The 15,956-nt window shown below is 39.5% G+C and overlaps 1 protein-coding gene across 9 annotated transcripts in view; it reads right to left on the bottom strand.

Annotated features, from left to right (window-relative positions):
- Positions 1-15,956, bottom strand: part of LOC128700441 (TBC1 domain family member 19) — a 73,762-nt gene that overhangs the window by 13,538 nt on the left and 44,268 nt on the right. For 6 of the 9 annotated variants that reach the window (XM_070100167.1, XM_070100175.1, XM_070100176.1 and 3 more), the window contains 4 exons: positions 15,787-15,899; positions 14,403-14,477; positions 14,204-14,266; positions 802-964 (listed from right to left, as the gene is read on the bottom strand). In XM_070100167.1, the coding sequence (XP_069956268.1) occupies positions 802-964; positions 14,204-14,266; positions 14,403-14,477; positions 15,787-15,899 (414 nt within the window). The remainder of the gene's footprint in view (positions 1-801; positions 965-14,203; positions 14,267-14,402; positions 14,478-15,786; positions 15,900-15,956) is intronic. The other 3 variants (XM_070100171.1, XM_070100172.1, XM_070100174.1) reach the window with 3 other exon arrangements.

Genomic DNA, 15,956 nt, shown 5'->3' with positions numbered 1-15,956 from the left:
GTCTTAAAATAATTATATTTAGGGGTGTGCTAAACCCATAAGGGTCATACAGTTCTTTCTAATAAAAATATTGCATTTTAGCAATCAACTTCAACAAAAATGAAAGTTAAAAGTATTAAATTCACTGACATTTTTCCCTGTTATGTGGTTCACCTAACTACTTCATGTTGTGGTTGACCTAGCTAGCCCATCTGTGACAATTATAGCAAAAAATTACATTACCACCACCTTAATTAATGCCAATACTTATGCAGTAACTATGCTGTTGTAATGCAGTTAACAACTGTAAGAAAAGCTGAAGCTTAAAAATACAAACATCATACAAGTTTAACACTTTTGTGAATATAATCATTATTAAGGAGAACTGAACATAAGCAAAGCAATATGCCTCTACTTTGCTTCATTTCAGTTCCATAGTATTTTATGTACAGGAGGGCCCTGCTTATACAGCAGGTTAGGCTCTGGGCTACCACTGTTAAGCGAAAATCACTGTAAAGTGAAACAGCCGTTTTCTCACTTTCAAATGCATATAAAAGCCTGATAACAGTTTACACTTTTATATATATTAAGTGAGCAATAGAGCTAGGCCTAAAAAATACATACACAGTACACACATTACTTGCTTTAAAATATTTTTGTCCTTAGCTTATAGTAAGTAGTGAATATATTTATTGTAATAAGTCTGAATAAGTGAACGGGTATAATGGAAAACTGCTTCATTAGTGAAACACTGTAAAATGGGGCCCTCCTGTAATGGAAGGGTGTTGTTATTTAGTTTTAATGTCAGCATAATAGACTCACCGTACATGGTAAATCCATGGAAAGGTATTACACCACAGGGAGGGTAGGCTACTAGGGTGTCTGGGGAAGGTGTGTTGCCCCGGGCTGCTGCCAGGGGAGGTGAGGCACTGCTGTGCTCAAAGTGGCTCAGTACCTCAGTGTCACGAAAGAAACACAATAACACCTGTAATAAGTATACAGTACAATATCATCAGCAACATTACACTGTCTTCCACTTTCAGAGGGTAGGAAGGCATATGTTCAAAGATACTAAAGTAATAAACAAAAAATGGATAAAAATATTCAGTGACAACTGCCCCATTTTTATTATCTGTATACAGGAGGGCACCACTTATACAGCAGCTTAGGTTTAAGGCTACTGCCATAAAGCTAAAATTGCCATAAAGTGAATCACTTTTTTTCACTTTTAAATATGTATAAATCTCTGATATATTAAATCTGATATATTAAATTAGCAATAGAACCAGGCATAAAAAAAGTAAAATGCACATACTACAGTACACTCATTACTTACCTTAAAATATTTCTAGTCATAATGTAGGGTGAGGTGAGTAGTATTTATTATAGAAGTCAGGGGTGGTAGCCCACCCAACTACCACACCTCACAGTTATGTTTATTTGTTTTAATATGACTGTATGGTAGGGCCCTGCTTTATGGCGTTTCGCTAATATGGACATTTTAATTTTTTTTTTTTCAACAAGTTTTTTTCAAAAGAAAGAAAATCCCCAAAAAGAAAATGCTTTCATCATCATTCAACACTTTCACCACACTCACACATAATCACTGTTTTTCCAGAGGTGCTCAGAATACAACAGTTTAGAAGCATATACGTATAAAGATACACAACATATCCCTCCAAACTGCCAATATCCCAAACCCCTCCTTTAAAGTGCAGGCATTGTACTTCCCATTTCCAGGACTCAAGTCCGACTATATGAAAATATCCGGTTTCCCTGAATCCCTTCACTAAACATTACCCTGCTCACACTCCAACAGATCGTCAGGTCCCAAGTACCATTCGTCTCCATTCACTCCTATCTATCACGCTCACGCACGCTTGCTGGAAGTCCAAGCCCCTTGCCCACAAAACCTCCTTTACCCCCTCTCTCCAACCCTTTCGAGGGTGACCCCTACCTCGCCTTCCTTCCCCTATAGATTTATATGCTTTCCATGTCATTCTACTTTGATCCATTCTCTCTAAATGACCAAACCACCTCAACAACCCCTCTTCTGCCCTCTGACTAATACTTTTATTAACTCCACACCTTTTCCTAATTTCCACACTCCGAATTTTCTGCATGATATTTACACCACACATTGCCCTTAGACAGGACATCTCCACTGCCTCCAACCGTCTCCTCGCTGCTGCATTTACCACCCAAGCTTCACACCCATATAAGAGTGTTGGTACTACTATACTTTCATACATTCCCTTCTTTGCCTCCATAGATAACGTTTTTTGACTCCACATATACCTCAATGCACCACTCACCTTTTTTCCCTCATCAATTCTATGATTAACCTCATCCTTCATAAATCCATCCGCCGACACGTCAACTCCCAAGTATCTGAAAACATTTACTTCTTCCATACTCCTCCTCCCCAATTTGATATCCAATTTTTCTTTATCTAAATCATTTGATACCCTCATCACCTTACTCTTTTCTATGTTCACTTTCAACTTTCTACCTTTACACACATTCCCAAACTCATCCACTAACCTTTGCAATTTTTCTTTAGAATCTCCCATAAGCACAATATCATCAGCAAAAAGTAACTGTGTTAATTCCCATTTTGAATTTGATTCCCCATAATTTAATCCCACCCCTCTCCCGAACACCCTAGCATTTACTTCTTTTACAACCCCATCTATAAATATATTAAACAACCATGGTGACATTACACATCCCTGTCTAAGACCTTCTTTTACCGGGAAGTAGTCTCCCTCTCTTCTACACACCCTAACCTGAGCCTCACTATCCTCATAAAAACTCTTTACAGCATTTAGTAACTTATCACCTATTCCATATACTTGCAACATCTGCCACATTGCTCCCCTATCCACTCTATCATATGCCTAAATTAAATTATGACCAAAAATTGTTATATGGCTCCCCCCCCCCAACTCACTAATATGGTCACCACACGCCACTCTGTTTGCTTACATCTTCCGTGAGCTCTGCATCTCTCCATTATGTCTGGAAACTTTCCAAAATTTCAAGTGTTTTAAAGTTATTATGTATTTTATATATATTACATACTCTGATAATTATACTTATGCGTACCTGTACCTAAATAAACTTGCACACTGTGCTGATGTGCAGGTACACATTAAAATCATTAAGTGTGTCTCACTAGTCCTGAAGACACCATATTAACCCTTTGAGAGTCCATAGGCCCTCTCCGAAACTCGTTCTCAGGGTCGGCCAAATTTAAAAAAAAAAAAAAAAAACTTATTTTCTCTTATGAAAAGATAGAGAATCTTTTCCCAATCATAAGGACACCAAAAGTTTGAAATTTGATGGAAAACTTACAGAATTATGCTTTTGCAAAGTTAGCGGTCTCGGCAATGTTTACGCATCGGCGATTTTGCCCACTTTGAGCCCCATTTTCGGCCAATTCGACTGTACTAGTCAACAAAAAACATGAATATTTCGCTAGAACTCCATTTTTCTATCGAATGGGTGCAAGAAACCACCCATTTATGAAATTCAACTATCCAGTACAGTGGTCAGAATTTAGCAATTTTGCCAATTTCACACAAATTTCAAAAGATGCCAATTTCCGAATAGGGTCCAGAATAAACAAGAAAGACATTCCTGGCACTAAAATGACATTTCCTCTGGTCATCAGTCACGTCTCAAGGCCCCTCTTATATTCTTTTGCTTTCCACTTTCAATTTTTATTCTCACAAAAAATATAAGATTTACTGTTATGCAGACTACTGCATTTGTGTAAAAAATGGTATAAATATTATTGGTACACTTGTGAAAGAATATTAGACTCACCAGTTGACGTGTATTGCACGCTTGGCACGATTTGTTTACTTTCGAAATTTGGTAAAAATTGAACATTTCTGCTACTTTGAGCTCAATTTCAAGGTACTTTTCATTGTAAAACCAGTCAAAATCATCTCAATTTCTGGAATATGTCTTCCATTCTATGAAATGAGACCAAGAAAACTAGAATACAACGATAAATACCATACGAAAATACAGTGCAAAGTCGCTGTTTTATTCCAAAAAAATGGTCAAAGTTTTTTTTTTCTCATTATGCACTGTGTGCTGCAGGATTTTTTTTAGACTGTGCACACTGACCACACAGACCCATTCTTTCATATGAAGGCCTACCAGCTTTCTCCCACTAGATTTGAGGGCGCTAGAATTTAGGCGTACTAGTACGTCAAAAACCCTGGGTCGTAAGCCGTACTAGTACGTCCGAAACCCTCAAAGGGTTAATAATAATAATTGCTATGGGGTGCTCTAAATGTCGTATATTACATTAATATAAACATTTTCACTAATCCATCTATGATATTTTTTCAAAATTATATAAGAAATATATTACTGTCAAGAAATTTTAATGAAAATAAGAAAAAATTTTGGAGTGAGTTAAACAAGTTAAGAAAGCCTAGGGAAAGTATGGATTTGTCCGTAAAAAACAGAGTAGGGGAGTTAGTAGATGGGGAGAGGGAGGTATTAGGTAGATGGCGAGAATATTTTGAGGAACTTTTAAATGTTGAGGAAGAAAGGGAGGCGGTAATTTCATGCACTGGCCAGGGAGGTATACCATCTTTTAGGAGTGAAGAAGAGCAGAATGTAAGTGTGGTGGAGGTACGTGAGGCATTACGTAGAATGAAAAGGGGTAAAGCAGCTGGAACTGATGGGATCATGACAGAAATGTTAAAAGCAGGGGGGGATATAGTGTTGGAGTGGTTGGTACTTTTGTTTAATAAATGTATGAAAGAGGGGAAGGTACCTAGGGATTGGCGGAGAGCATGTATAGTCCCTTTATATAAAGGGAAAGGGGACAAAAGAGATTGTAAAAATTACAGAGGAATAAGTTTACGGAGTATACCAGGAAAAGTATACGGTAGGGTTATAATTGAAAGAATTAGAGGTAAGACAGAATGTAGAATTGCGGATGAGCAAGGAGGCTTCAGAGTGGGTAGGGGATGTGTAGATCAAGTGTTTACATTGAAGCATATATGTGAACAGTATTTAGATAAAGGTAGGGAAGTTTTTATTGCATTTATGGATTTAGAAAAGGCATATGATAGAGTGGATAGAGGAGCAATGTGGCAGATGTTGCAAGTTTATGGAATAGGTGGTAAGTTACTAAATGCTGTAAAGAGCTTTTATGAGGATAGTGAGGCTCAGGTTAGGGTGTGTAGAAGAGAGGGAGAATACTTCCCAGTAAGAGTAGGTCTTAGACAGGGATGTGTAATGTCACCATGGTTGTTTAATATATTTATAGATGGGGTTGTAAAAGAAGTAAATGCTAGGGTGTTCGGGAGAGGGGTGGGATTAAATTATGGGGAATCAATTTCAAAATGGGAATTGACACAGTTACTTTTTGCTGATGATACTGTGCTTATGGGAGATTCTAAAGAAAAATTGCAAAGGTTAGTGGATGAGTTTGAGAATGTGTGTAAAGGTAGAAAGTTGAAAGTGAACATAGAAAAGAGTAAGGTGATGAGGGTATCAAATGATTTAGATAAAGAAAAATTGGATATCAAATTGGGGAGGAGGAGTATGGAAGAAGTGAATGTTTTCAGATACTTGGGAGTTGACGTGTCGGCGGATGGATTTATGAAGGATGAGGTTAATCATAGAATTGATGAGGGAAAAAAGGTGAGTGGTGCGTTGAGGTATATGTGGAGTCAAAAAACGTTATCTATGGAGGCAAAGAAGGGAATGTATGAAAGTATAGTAGTACCAACACTCTTATATGGATGTGAAGCTTGGGTGGTAAATGCAGCAGCGAGGAGACGGTTGGAGGCAGTGGAGATGTCCTGTCTAAGGGCAATGTGTGGTGTAAATATTATGCAGAAAATTCGGAGTGTGGAAATTAGGAGAAGGTGTGGAGTTAATAAAAGCATTAGTCAGAGGGCAGAAGAGGGGTTGTTGAGGTGGTTTGGTCATTTAGAGAGAATGGATCAAAGTAGAATGACATGGAAAGCATATAAATCTGTAGGGGAAGGAAAGAGGGGTAGGGGTCGTCCTCGAAAGTGTTGGAAAGACAGGGTAAAGGAGGTTTTGTGGGCGAGGGGCTTGGACTTCCAGCAAGCATGCATGAGCGTGTTAGATAGGAGTGAATGGAGACAAATGATACTTGGGACCTGACGATCTGTTGGAGTGTGAGCAGGGTAATATTTAGTGAAGGGATTCAGGGAGGTAGGTAGTAGGTTGGTAGACAGCAACCACCCAGGGAAGTACTACCGTCCTGCCAGATGACTGTGAAACAAAAACCTGTAACTGTTTTGCATGATGGTAGGATTGCTGGTTTCTTTTTCTGTCTCATAAACACGCTAAGATAACAGGGATATCTTGCTACTCCTACTTACACTTTGGTCACACTTCACAGACACGCACATGCATATATATATATACATACATCTAGGTTTTTCTCTTTTTTCTAAATAGCTCTTGTTCTTTTTTATTTTTTCTATTGTCCATGGGGAAGTGGAAAAGAATCTTTCCTCCGTAAGCCATGCGTGTCGTATGAGGCGACTAAAATGCCGGGAGCAATGGGCTAGTAACCCCTTCTCCTGTATACAATTACTAAAAAAGAGAAGAAGAAAAACTTTATAAAACTGGGTTGCTTAAATGTGCGTGGATGTAGTGCGGATGACAAGAAACAGATGATTGCTGATGTTATGAATGAAAAGAAGTTGGATGTCCTGGCCCTAAGCGAAACAAAGCTGAAGGGGGTAGGAGAGTTTCAGTGGGGGGAAATAAATGGGATTAAATCTGGAGTATCTGAGAGAGTTAGAGCAAAGGAAGGGGTAGCAGTAATGTTAAATGATCAGTTATGGAAGGAGAAAAGAGAATATGAATGTGTAAATTCAAGAATTATGTGGATTAAAGTAAAGGTTGGATGCGAGAAGTGGGTCATAATAAGCGTGTATGCACCTGGAGAAGAGAGGAATGCAGAGGAGAGAGAGAGATTTTGGGAGATGTTAAGTGAATGTATAGGAGCCTTTGAACCAAGTGAGAGAGTAATTGTGGTAGGGGACTTGAATGCTAAAGTAGGAGAAACTTTTAGAGAGGGTGTGGTAGGTAAGTTTGGGGTGCCAGGTGTAAATGATAATGGGAGCCCTTTGATTGAACTTTGTATAGAAAGGGGTTTAGTTATAGGTAATACATATTTTGAGAAAAAGAGGATAAATAAGTATACACGATATGATGTAGGGCGAAATGACAGTAGTTTGTTGGATTATGTATTGGTAGATAAAAGACTGTTGAGTAGACTTCAGGATGTACATGTTTATAGAGGGGCCACAGATATATCAGATCACTTTCTAGTTGTAGCTATACTGAGAGTAAAAGGTAGATGGGATACAAGGAGAATAGAAGCATCAGGGAAGAGAGAGGTGAAGGTTTATAAACTAAAAGAGGAGGCAGTTAGGGTAAGATATAAACAGCTATTGGAGGATAGATGGGCTAATGAGAGCATAGGCAATGGGGTCGAAGAGGTATGGGGTAGGTTTAAAAATGTAGTGTTAGAGTGTTCAGCAGAAGTTTGTGGTTACAGGAAAGTGGGTGCAGGAGGGAAGAGGAGCGATTGGTGGAATGATGATGTAAAGAGAGTAGTAAGGGAGAAAAAGTTAGCATATGAGAAGTTTTTACAAAGTAGAAGTGATGCAAGGAGGGAAGAGTATATGGAGAAAAAGAGAGAAGTTAAGAGAGTGGTGAAGCAATGTAAAAAGAGAGCAAATGAGAGAGTGGGTGAGATGTTATCAACAAATTTTGTTGAAAATAAGAAAAAGTTTTGGAGTGAGATTAACAAGTTAAGAAAGCCTAGAGAACAAATGGATTTGTCAGTTAAAAATAGGAGAGGAGAGTTATTAAATGGAGAGTTAGAGGTATTGGGAAGATGGAAGGAATATTTTGAGGAATTGTTAAATGTTGATGAAGATAGGGAAGCTGTGATTTCGTGTATAGGGCAAGGAGGAATAACATCTTGTAGGAGTGAGGAAGAGCCAGTTGTGAGTGTGGGGGAAGTTCGTGAGGCAGTAGGTAAAATGAAAGGGGGTAAGGCAGCCGGGATTGATGGGATAAAGATAGAAATGTTAAAAGCAGGTGGGGATATAGTTTTGGAGTGGTTGGTGCAATTATTTAATAAATGTATGGAAGAGGGTAAGGTACCTAGGGATTGGCAGAGAGCATGCATAGTTCCTTTGTATAAAGGCAAAGGGGATAAAAGAGAGTGCAAAAATTATAGGGGGATAAGTCTGTTGAGTGTACCTGGTAAAGTGTATGGTAGAGTTATAATTGAAAGAATTAAGAGTAAGACGGAGAATAGGATAGCAGATGAACAAGGAGGCTTTAGGAAAGGTAGGGGGTGTGTGGACCAGGTGTTTACAGTGAAACATATAAGTGAACAGTATTTAGATAAGGCTAAAGAGGTCTTTGTGGCATTTATGGATTTGGAAAAGGCGTATGACAGGGTGGATAGGGGGGCAATGTGGCAGATGTTGCAAGTGTATGGTGTAGGAGGTAGGTTACTGAAAGCAGTGAAGAGTTTTTACGAGGATAGTGAGGCTCAAGTTAGAGTATGTAGGAAAGAGGGAAATTTTTTCCCAGTAAAAGTAGGCCTTAGACAAGGATGTGTGATGTCACCGTGGTTGTTTAATATATTTATAGATGGGGTTGTAAGAGAAGTAAATGCGAGGGTTTTGGCAAGAGGCGTGGAGTTAAAAGATAAAGAATCACACACAAAGTGGGAGTTGTCACAGCTGCTCTTTGCTGATGACACTGTGCTCTTGGGAGATTCTGAAGAGAAGTTGCAGAGATTGGTGGATGAATTTGGTAGGGTGTGCAAAAGAAGAAAATTAAAGGTGAATACAGGAAAGAGTAAGGTTATGAGGATAACAAAAAGATTAGGTGATGAAAGATTGAATATCAGATTGGAGGGAGAGAGTATGGAGGAGGTGAACGTATTCAGATATTTGGGAGTGGACGTGTCAGCGGATGGGTCTATGAAAGATGAGGTGAATCATAGAATTGATGAGGGAAAAAGAGTGAGTGGTGCACTTAGGAGTCTGTGGAAACAAAGAACTTTGTCCTTGGAGGCAAAGAGGGGAATGTATGAGAGTATAGTTTTACCAACGCTCTTATATGGGTGTGAAGCGTGGGTGATGAATGTTGCAGCGAGGAGAAGGCTGGAGGCAGTGGAGATGTCATGTCTGAGGGCAGTGTGTGGTGTGAATATAATGCAGAGAATTCGTAGTTTGGAAGTTAGGAGGAGGTGCGGGATTACCAAAACTGTTGTCCAGAGGGCTGAGGAAGGGTTGTTGAGGTGGTTCGGACATGTAGAGAGAATGGAGCGAAACAGAATGACTTCAAGAGTGTATCAGTCTGTAGTGGAAGGAAGGCGGGGTAGGGGTCGGCCTAGGAAGGGTTGGAGGGAGGGGGTAAAGGAGGTTTTGTGTGCGAGGGGCTTGGACTTCCAGCAGGCATGCGTGAGCGTGTTTGATAGGAGTGAATGGAGACAAATGGTTTTTAATACTTGACGTGCTGTTGGAGTGTGAGCAAAGTAACATTTATGAAGGGATTCAGGGAAACCGGCAGGCCGGACTTGAGTCCTGGAGATGGGAAGTACAGTGCCTGCACTCTGAAGGAGGGGTGTTAATGTTGCAGTTTAAAAACTGTAGTGTAAAGCACCCTTCTGGCAAGACAGTGATGGAGTGAATGATGGTGAAAGTTTTTCTTTTTCGGGCCACCCTGCCTTGGTGGGAATCGGCCGGTGTGATAATAAAAAAAAAAAATTCAGGGAAACCGGTTATTTTCATATAGTCGGACTTGAGTCCTGGAAATGGGAAGTACAATGCCTGCACTTTAAAGGAGTGGTTTGGGATATTGGCAGTTTGGAGGGATATGTTGTGTATCTTTATACGTATATGCTTCTAAACTGTTGTATTCTGAGCACCTCTGCAAAAGCAGTGATAATGTGTGAGTGTGGTGAAAGTGTTGAATGATGAAAGTATTTTCTTTTTGGGGATTTTCTTTCTTTTTTGGGTCACCCTGCCTCGGTGGGAGACGACCGACTTGTTGAAAAAAAAAAAAAAATATATATATAAACATAATACATACACCCACAGTAGAATGTAAATTTGACAAATATAAGATGTGGTAGCTGGGCGACTTGTAGGAGTGACAGCAAGAATTACGTTTTCTCTAGTCCAACATCAGTGAAAGTGTGTATACGTACTATAGTATTACTGGCAACTGCAGAACATTATTCCTTTTGTATGCCTTCATTTGTAGCTATTTATTTTTTCTGCTGCATTAACGTGAAGACAACTTGTACACAAAGTGTTTGTGTTGTGGGGTCAATGCTTCACCAACTCATGCAAATGTACATACTTGTTTGAATCAAAAGTAAACAGGTATTAATACACATCTGGCCGAGTGACTCCCCTTACACCTTTGTCTGTTTCTTTACAATTCTCAGCATCTCCTCCTCTCTCTCTCATTTACTCATTCTCTTTCATTTATGGTGGCATCTAAGGGCAGTTGTTAGAAATGATTAAACTCAGTGAACAAGGTATGTCGATGGTAATAATAATAATCACTCTGGGGCACTTTAAATTTAAGTTATATATTTCGAGTAGGTGTGGTAGCTGGTGTAGTACCTACCACACCTGACTTTTTTCTATAATAAATACTCACCTCTCACCCTACATTAAGACTACACATATTTTAACGTTAGTAATGAGTATACTGTATGTTTATTTTATTGCTTTGGGCTGCTTTAAATATCGTATATTAACCCTTTGAGGGTCAGTCCCATACATGTACGGCTTACCAGCCAGGGTCAGTCCCATACTTATACGTCAAAATTCTAGCGCCTTTAAATCGAGTGGGAGAAAGCTGGTAGGCCTACATGTGAGAGAATGGGTCTGCGTGGTCAGTGTATGCAGTAGGAAAAAATCGGGGCACCTGCACTGCATTGTGGGAATGCCATTTCAGTACGCCTTGTTTACCATGCCTCGTAGTATGAAACTCCTCACCCCCAGGTGAATTGGGACTCTTCTGTTCCCAAGTGAAAAGCAGGGGTGCCACGAGTACACTGACAGACAACACAGTAAGTGTCTGGGGCCCAAAACTGTTCAACTGCCTCCCAGCAAACATAAGGGGGGATTACCAATAGACCCCTGGCTGTCTTCAAGAAGGCACTGGATAGGCACCTAAAGTCAGTACCTGACCAACTGTTCCATGGTTTGTACGTCAGTTTGCGTGCAGTCGGCAGTAACAGCCTGGTTGATCAGACCCTGATCCACCATGAGGCCTGGTCTCAGACCGAGCCACGGGGGCGTTGACCCCCAAAACCCTCTCCAGGTAAACTCCAGGTAAGTGATAGTTCTAGCACAGATGGAAGTGTCAGCGAAGATGAATTTCATGGTTTTGAGAAGTTTGTGAACAAAAGTAATGAACATAATATCGGTAATAGTGATGAAAGCCCAGATGGCCCTCAACCTTCCACCTCTGGTACTAGGCCATCTTTTTCACGTTCAGTTGTACCAGAATGAAAGAGGAAACTCATATTTTCCCGTGTCCAGGACCCAGATGTAAGCAGTGGTGATGATAGTGAATATATCTAAGCTCTTGCAAACAGTTCCAGTAGCGAGAGCGAAGTGGAATATTCTCCGGTGAAGCGTCAGTATGTATGACACTACATGCACTCTGGTAGTGTGCCATGTGCTATTCCAAGGGAAAGGAGTACATCTCGTGGCCATACAACAGGAACAGATAGTGAAAATAAAGATGATACTGTTACAATTGGGATGGATAATGTGCATGCATCATCAGATGGTGGTGGTGCCATGCACCATGAGACACCAGCAGTGCCCCATGCTGGTACCCACGCTGCTGACTCAGCTGAGCTACAACAAAGCTCGCCCTCACCCACCCACCCACCACACCAACCTGCACAACCACAACCTTCACAACCACAACCACCTGTTAATATCCAGTACCCACCAGCAGACAGCATCTGGGATTGGCAGGAAGATGCCAATTTTGTTCCCAATCCCCATCACTTTGATGAAAGTTGAAGTGGAATATGGCCATCTTGTATACTTGGGAACAATGCCACTGAACTGGAATGTTTCGAGTTATTCTCTGATGAACCCATGATGGAAATTATTGTCAGGGAAAGCAACACATACTTTGATTACACCATGGCAAACACAATTCTTTCACCAAGATCATGCCAACACCAGTGGAAGGGCACAACTGTGGCTGAGATGTATCTTTTCTTTGCCACAATAATGCTTATGCCAGATGTGTATAAGCACAGTGTCAAATCATACTGGTCAACAGATCGCCTGATTGCAACTCCAGTTTTCAGTGATATAATACCAGTGAATCAATTTGTGCTACTATTATGTATGCTACACTTCTCGGACAAAACCAGGCCTGACAGAAAAGACAGGTTATATAAGATTAGGAATGTGTTTATGTATCTGAAACAAATTCTCTATGTATTTTCATCTCTTCAGGAAGCTTGTTATTGATGAGTCTTTGATCTTGTTCTTAGGTAGACTGTCATTCAAGCAGTATATACCAAGCAAGAGGAAACGCTTAGGTATAAAGTTGTTTGTACTTTGTGATTGCTAGTGGTCTTGTATTGGATATTATTGTGTACACTGGAAGTAATACATTGCAAGATACCAGGAAGTTACTAGGTATCTCTGGTGATGTGGTTAGAACAATGATGGAACCATATCTTGTTAAGGGGCATATATTATATATTGATGACTGGTACACAAGCCCCTTACTCAGTGATTTTTTTTTTGCAAGTGAATATGACAGATGTGTGCAGTACAGTGTGTGCAAATCATAAGCATATGCCTAAGTTCGAGTTTGGCACTCACAGAGGGAAGGTGCAGGCGTTTGCTGCGAATGACATTATGGCATTTCGGTGGCATGACAAACGAGATGTCACACTGTTGACATCAATTCACTGAAATGAAATGACAGATACTGGCAGGCAGAATAGAGACCAATGAACCCATTCTAAAACCTGCAGCTGTGGACTACACCCTCAATACGTACTTAGTGGACAAATGTGACATGCAAATAGGGTTTGCTGATTGTGTTCACAAGAGTTATAAGTGGTATATAAAACTCTTTTTTCATCTTCTGGACATTTCCATGCTCAATGCTTATAATATGTATAAGTTGAAAACCAGAAACAAACCACCATATGGTCAATTTTGTTTGTCCTGTCATTAGAGAAATATTATTCAAGTACCAAGTAACAACACTTGCAACAGAAAACCGCCTATGAACTGATCAACAACTACCCTCTCGTCTGAGGCCTGGTGATCACTACCTAATACAACTGCCTCCTACTACAAAGAAAACTGCTCAGAAGAGGTGTTTTGTCTGTGCACATACAAAAAAAAAAAAAAAAAAAAACACAGACACTCGTTTTATGTGTGAGGAGTGTAAAACACCACTGTTCATAACACCATGTTTCAAAGAGTTCCACAAGCTGCAGCACTTCTAGGAAGATGTCCAGTGACTCTATATGTGTTTATATATTATAGAAAAATAGTAATAAATAACATTTTATTGTTGGTTCATGTGTACATATTTTGTAAACCATAGAACAACAACAATGTTTGTGCGGTTATTGTGTAGCATATGAGTGAATTTATATACAATATACCTTATACTGGTCTCACAGACCATAAAAGTTACTTGAAAAAATAAAATATTAAAAAATAAAAGAAAATAGTACATTAAAAGTAAATATAAGATTACCGAGTGACTGGCAGTCGGTGATGTTGGGATAAGTGATTCACTTTCTGTCACCTTCAAGCCTCTATATCTTGGTAAGTATTGATCACAAAGAAAAAAAAAAATTGGCCTGTTACAATCAGAAAAATATTCTAAAGATTTTGGTAAGAAAAAATAATTTTTTTTTTCCGAATATTTTTTGACCCTGGGTGGGAGTGAATGATCAAGGGTCTCAACCCTCAAAGGGTTAAGTGTAGACATAGTATCTAGGCAGGCTACCATACCTACCACACCTGACTTCCTACAATAAATACTACTCACCTGTTTTGTGACCTGAGGGGAAAACATGTATTATACTACAGTATTTATACTTGTACAGCTTTTGTGGACAATGATTCATCTATCTACTGAGGGGTTACAGGCTTACCTGGAATAATATATCTTCAAATACAAAGTACTGGTCATCATTAGAAGCTGTCAGCTGGATGTCCTGTGGAAATATTTGTAGAGTGAGCATAATAATCACTGCTTCTTAGAATCAACTGGAAAAGTTATACAAATTTATTTAGCCATTGAAGGTTTAGATTTATGGAAAGTGTAACTAGTGTGTACAGTGAGAACCTCACCTTCATGATAAGCTTATCCACCAAGAGTTCGTGTTGCATCACTGCCTGCACCAGCTCATCCATGTACTTGCAGTGCTGCCATTAAAATTGTCTTTACAGAATTTTTCAATAAAGCTTGTTTCACCAGTCACACATTCTCTAGACAAATGTAGACATAAATGCCACAAAGTGACTTGGGACATTTTATTCCACAAGCTAATTACTTCTTCAAACATACGTCTTTCCTCATTTCTATTATCAGTTGTAGTGTACATACCAGTAATCATATTCCTGCCTTATTTATAAGTCCTGGAGGAGGGAAGGGCAGTGCCTGCACTCCTTCAATAACTAGTCAGAATATCCTCTCCATCTTTCCAGTACTATATCTCTACCTCCCCATCATACATTACTCATTTTTTATTTGAACTGCTGAATCTATTTGCTCTCCAGGCTTCCTCACTTAATCTCTCTTCAGTATTTACATGATAGTTACATTATTTTATCAATATTATTACTTATCGATATAATAATTATGTTTACTCATAATAATTTAAACAAAATTACATTAATCTTAATAATAATAATAATTATCTGTATCTGTGGAGACAAAGAACATTATCTATGAATGTGAAGAAGGGAATGTATGAGAGTATAGTGGTACCAACACTCTTATATAGGTGTGAAGCATGGGTTGTGAATGTTGCATCAAAGAGGAAGTGGAGATGTTGTGTCTAAGGGCAATATGTGGTATAAATATCATGCAGAGAATTTGTAGTGTGAGAGTTAGGAGAAGGTGTGGAGGAGGAGGAGGAGGAGAGGGATGAAAAGGAGTTGCTGAGGTGGTTTGGTCATTTAGAGAAGGAGCAAAATAAGAGGACTTGGAAGGTGTATAAATCTGTAGTGGAGGGAAGGCGGGTCAGGGGTCTTCCTAGGAAAGGATGGAGGGGGGAAGGTAAAAGAGGTTTTGTGTGTAATGGGCTTGGACATACAGCAAGCATGTGTGAGCATGTTAGATAAGAGTGGGGATTAATGGTTTTTGGGACTTGATGAGCTGTTGGAGTGTGAGCAGGGTAATGTTTTGTGAAAGATAGAGAAACCGGTTAACTGGACTTGAGTCCTGGAGGTGGGAAGTACAGTGCCTGAACTCTAAAGGGAAGATTTGGGTTATTTGCTGTGAAAGTGTTTCTTTTTTGGGTTACCCTGCCTTGCTGGGGAAATGGCCAGCATGTTTAAAAAAATTTATAATAATAATAAAGGTAACAATAGAAATATACTGTATATACACAGAAAAGTTATCAAAGTGGAACTACATTCATGAAGGCTGTGTATCACAGCCCTACTCTAGCTACCAAATCAAGATTGAACAAGTATAAAGTAGAAGCGAGGCCAAAGGGCAGTAACACACCTTATCAGTAATCTCTAACCCCAGTACTTGGTGCCAGAGGCTGCCTCGGAGGCTAGCAGGACATCCAGTTTTGCACAGCTCACGACTCAGTGGCCCATGGTTCCTCTCCACTACTAGTGTGCACATACACACAAACCATTGATAATTTTAAAAAATTATAAATTTACAAC

The sequence above is a fragment of the Cherax quadricarinatus genome, chromosome 71 (genome assembly GCF_038502225.1).
Source record: "Cherax quadricarinatus isolate ZL_2023a chromosome 71, ASM3850222v1, whole genome shotgun sequence".
In the NCBI taxonomy this organism is placed as follows: Eukaryota; Metazoa; Arthropoda; class Malacostraca; order Decapoda; family Parastacidae; genus Cherax; species Cherax quadricarinatus.
Note: the sequence above shows the minus strand (reverse complement) of the source record. Positions and strands in the feature narration are given on the sequence as shown.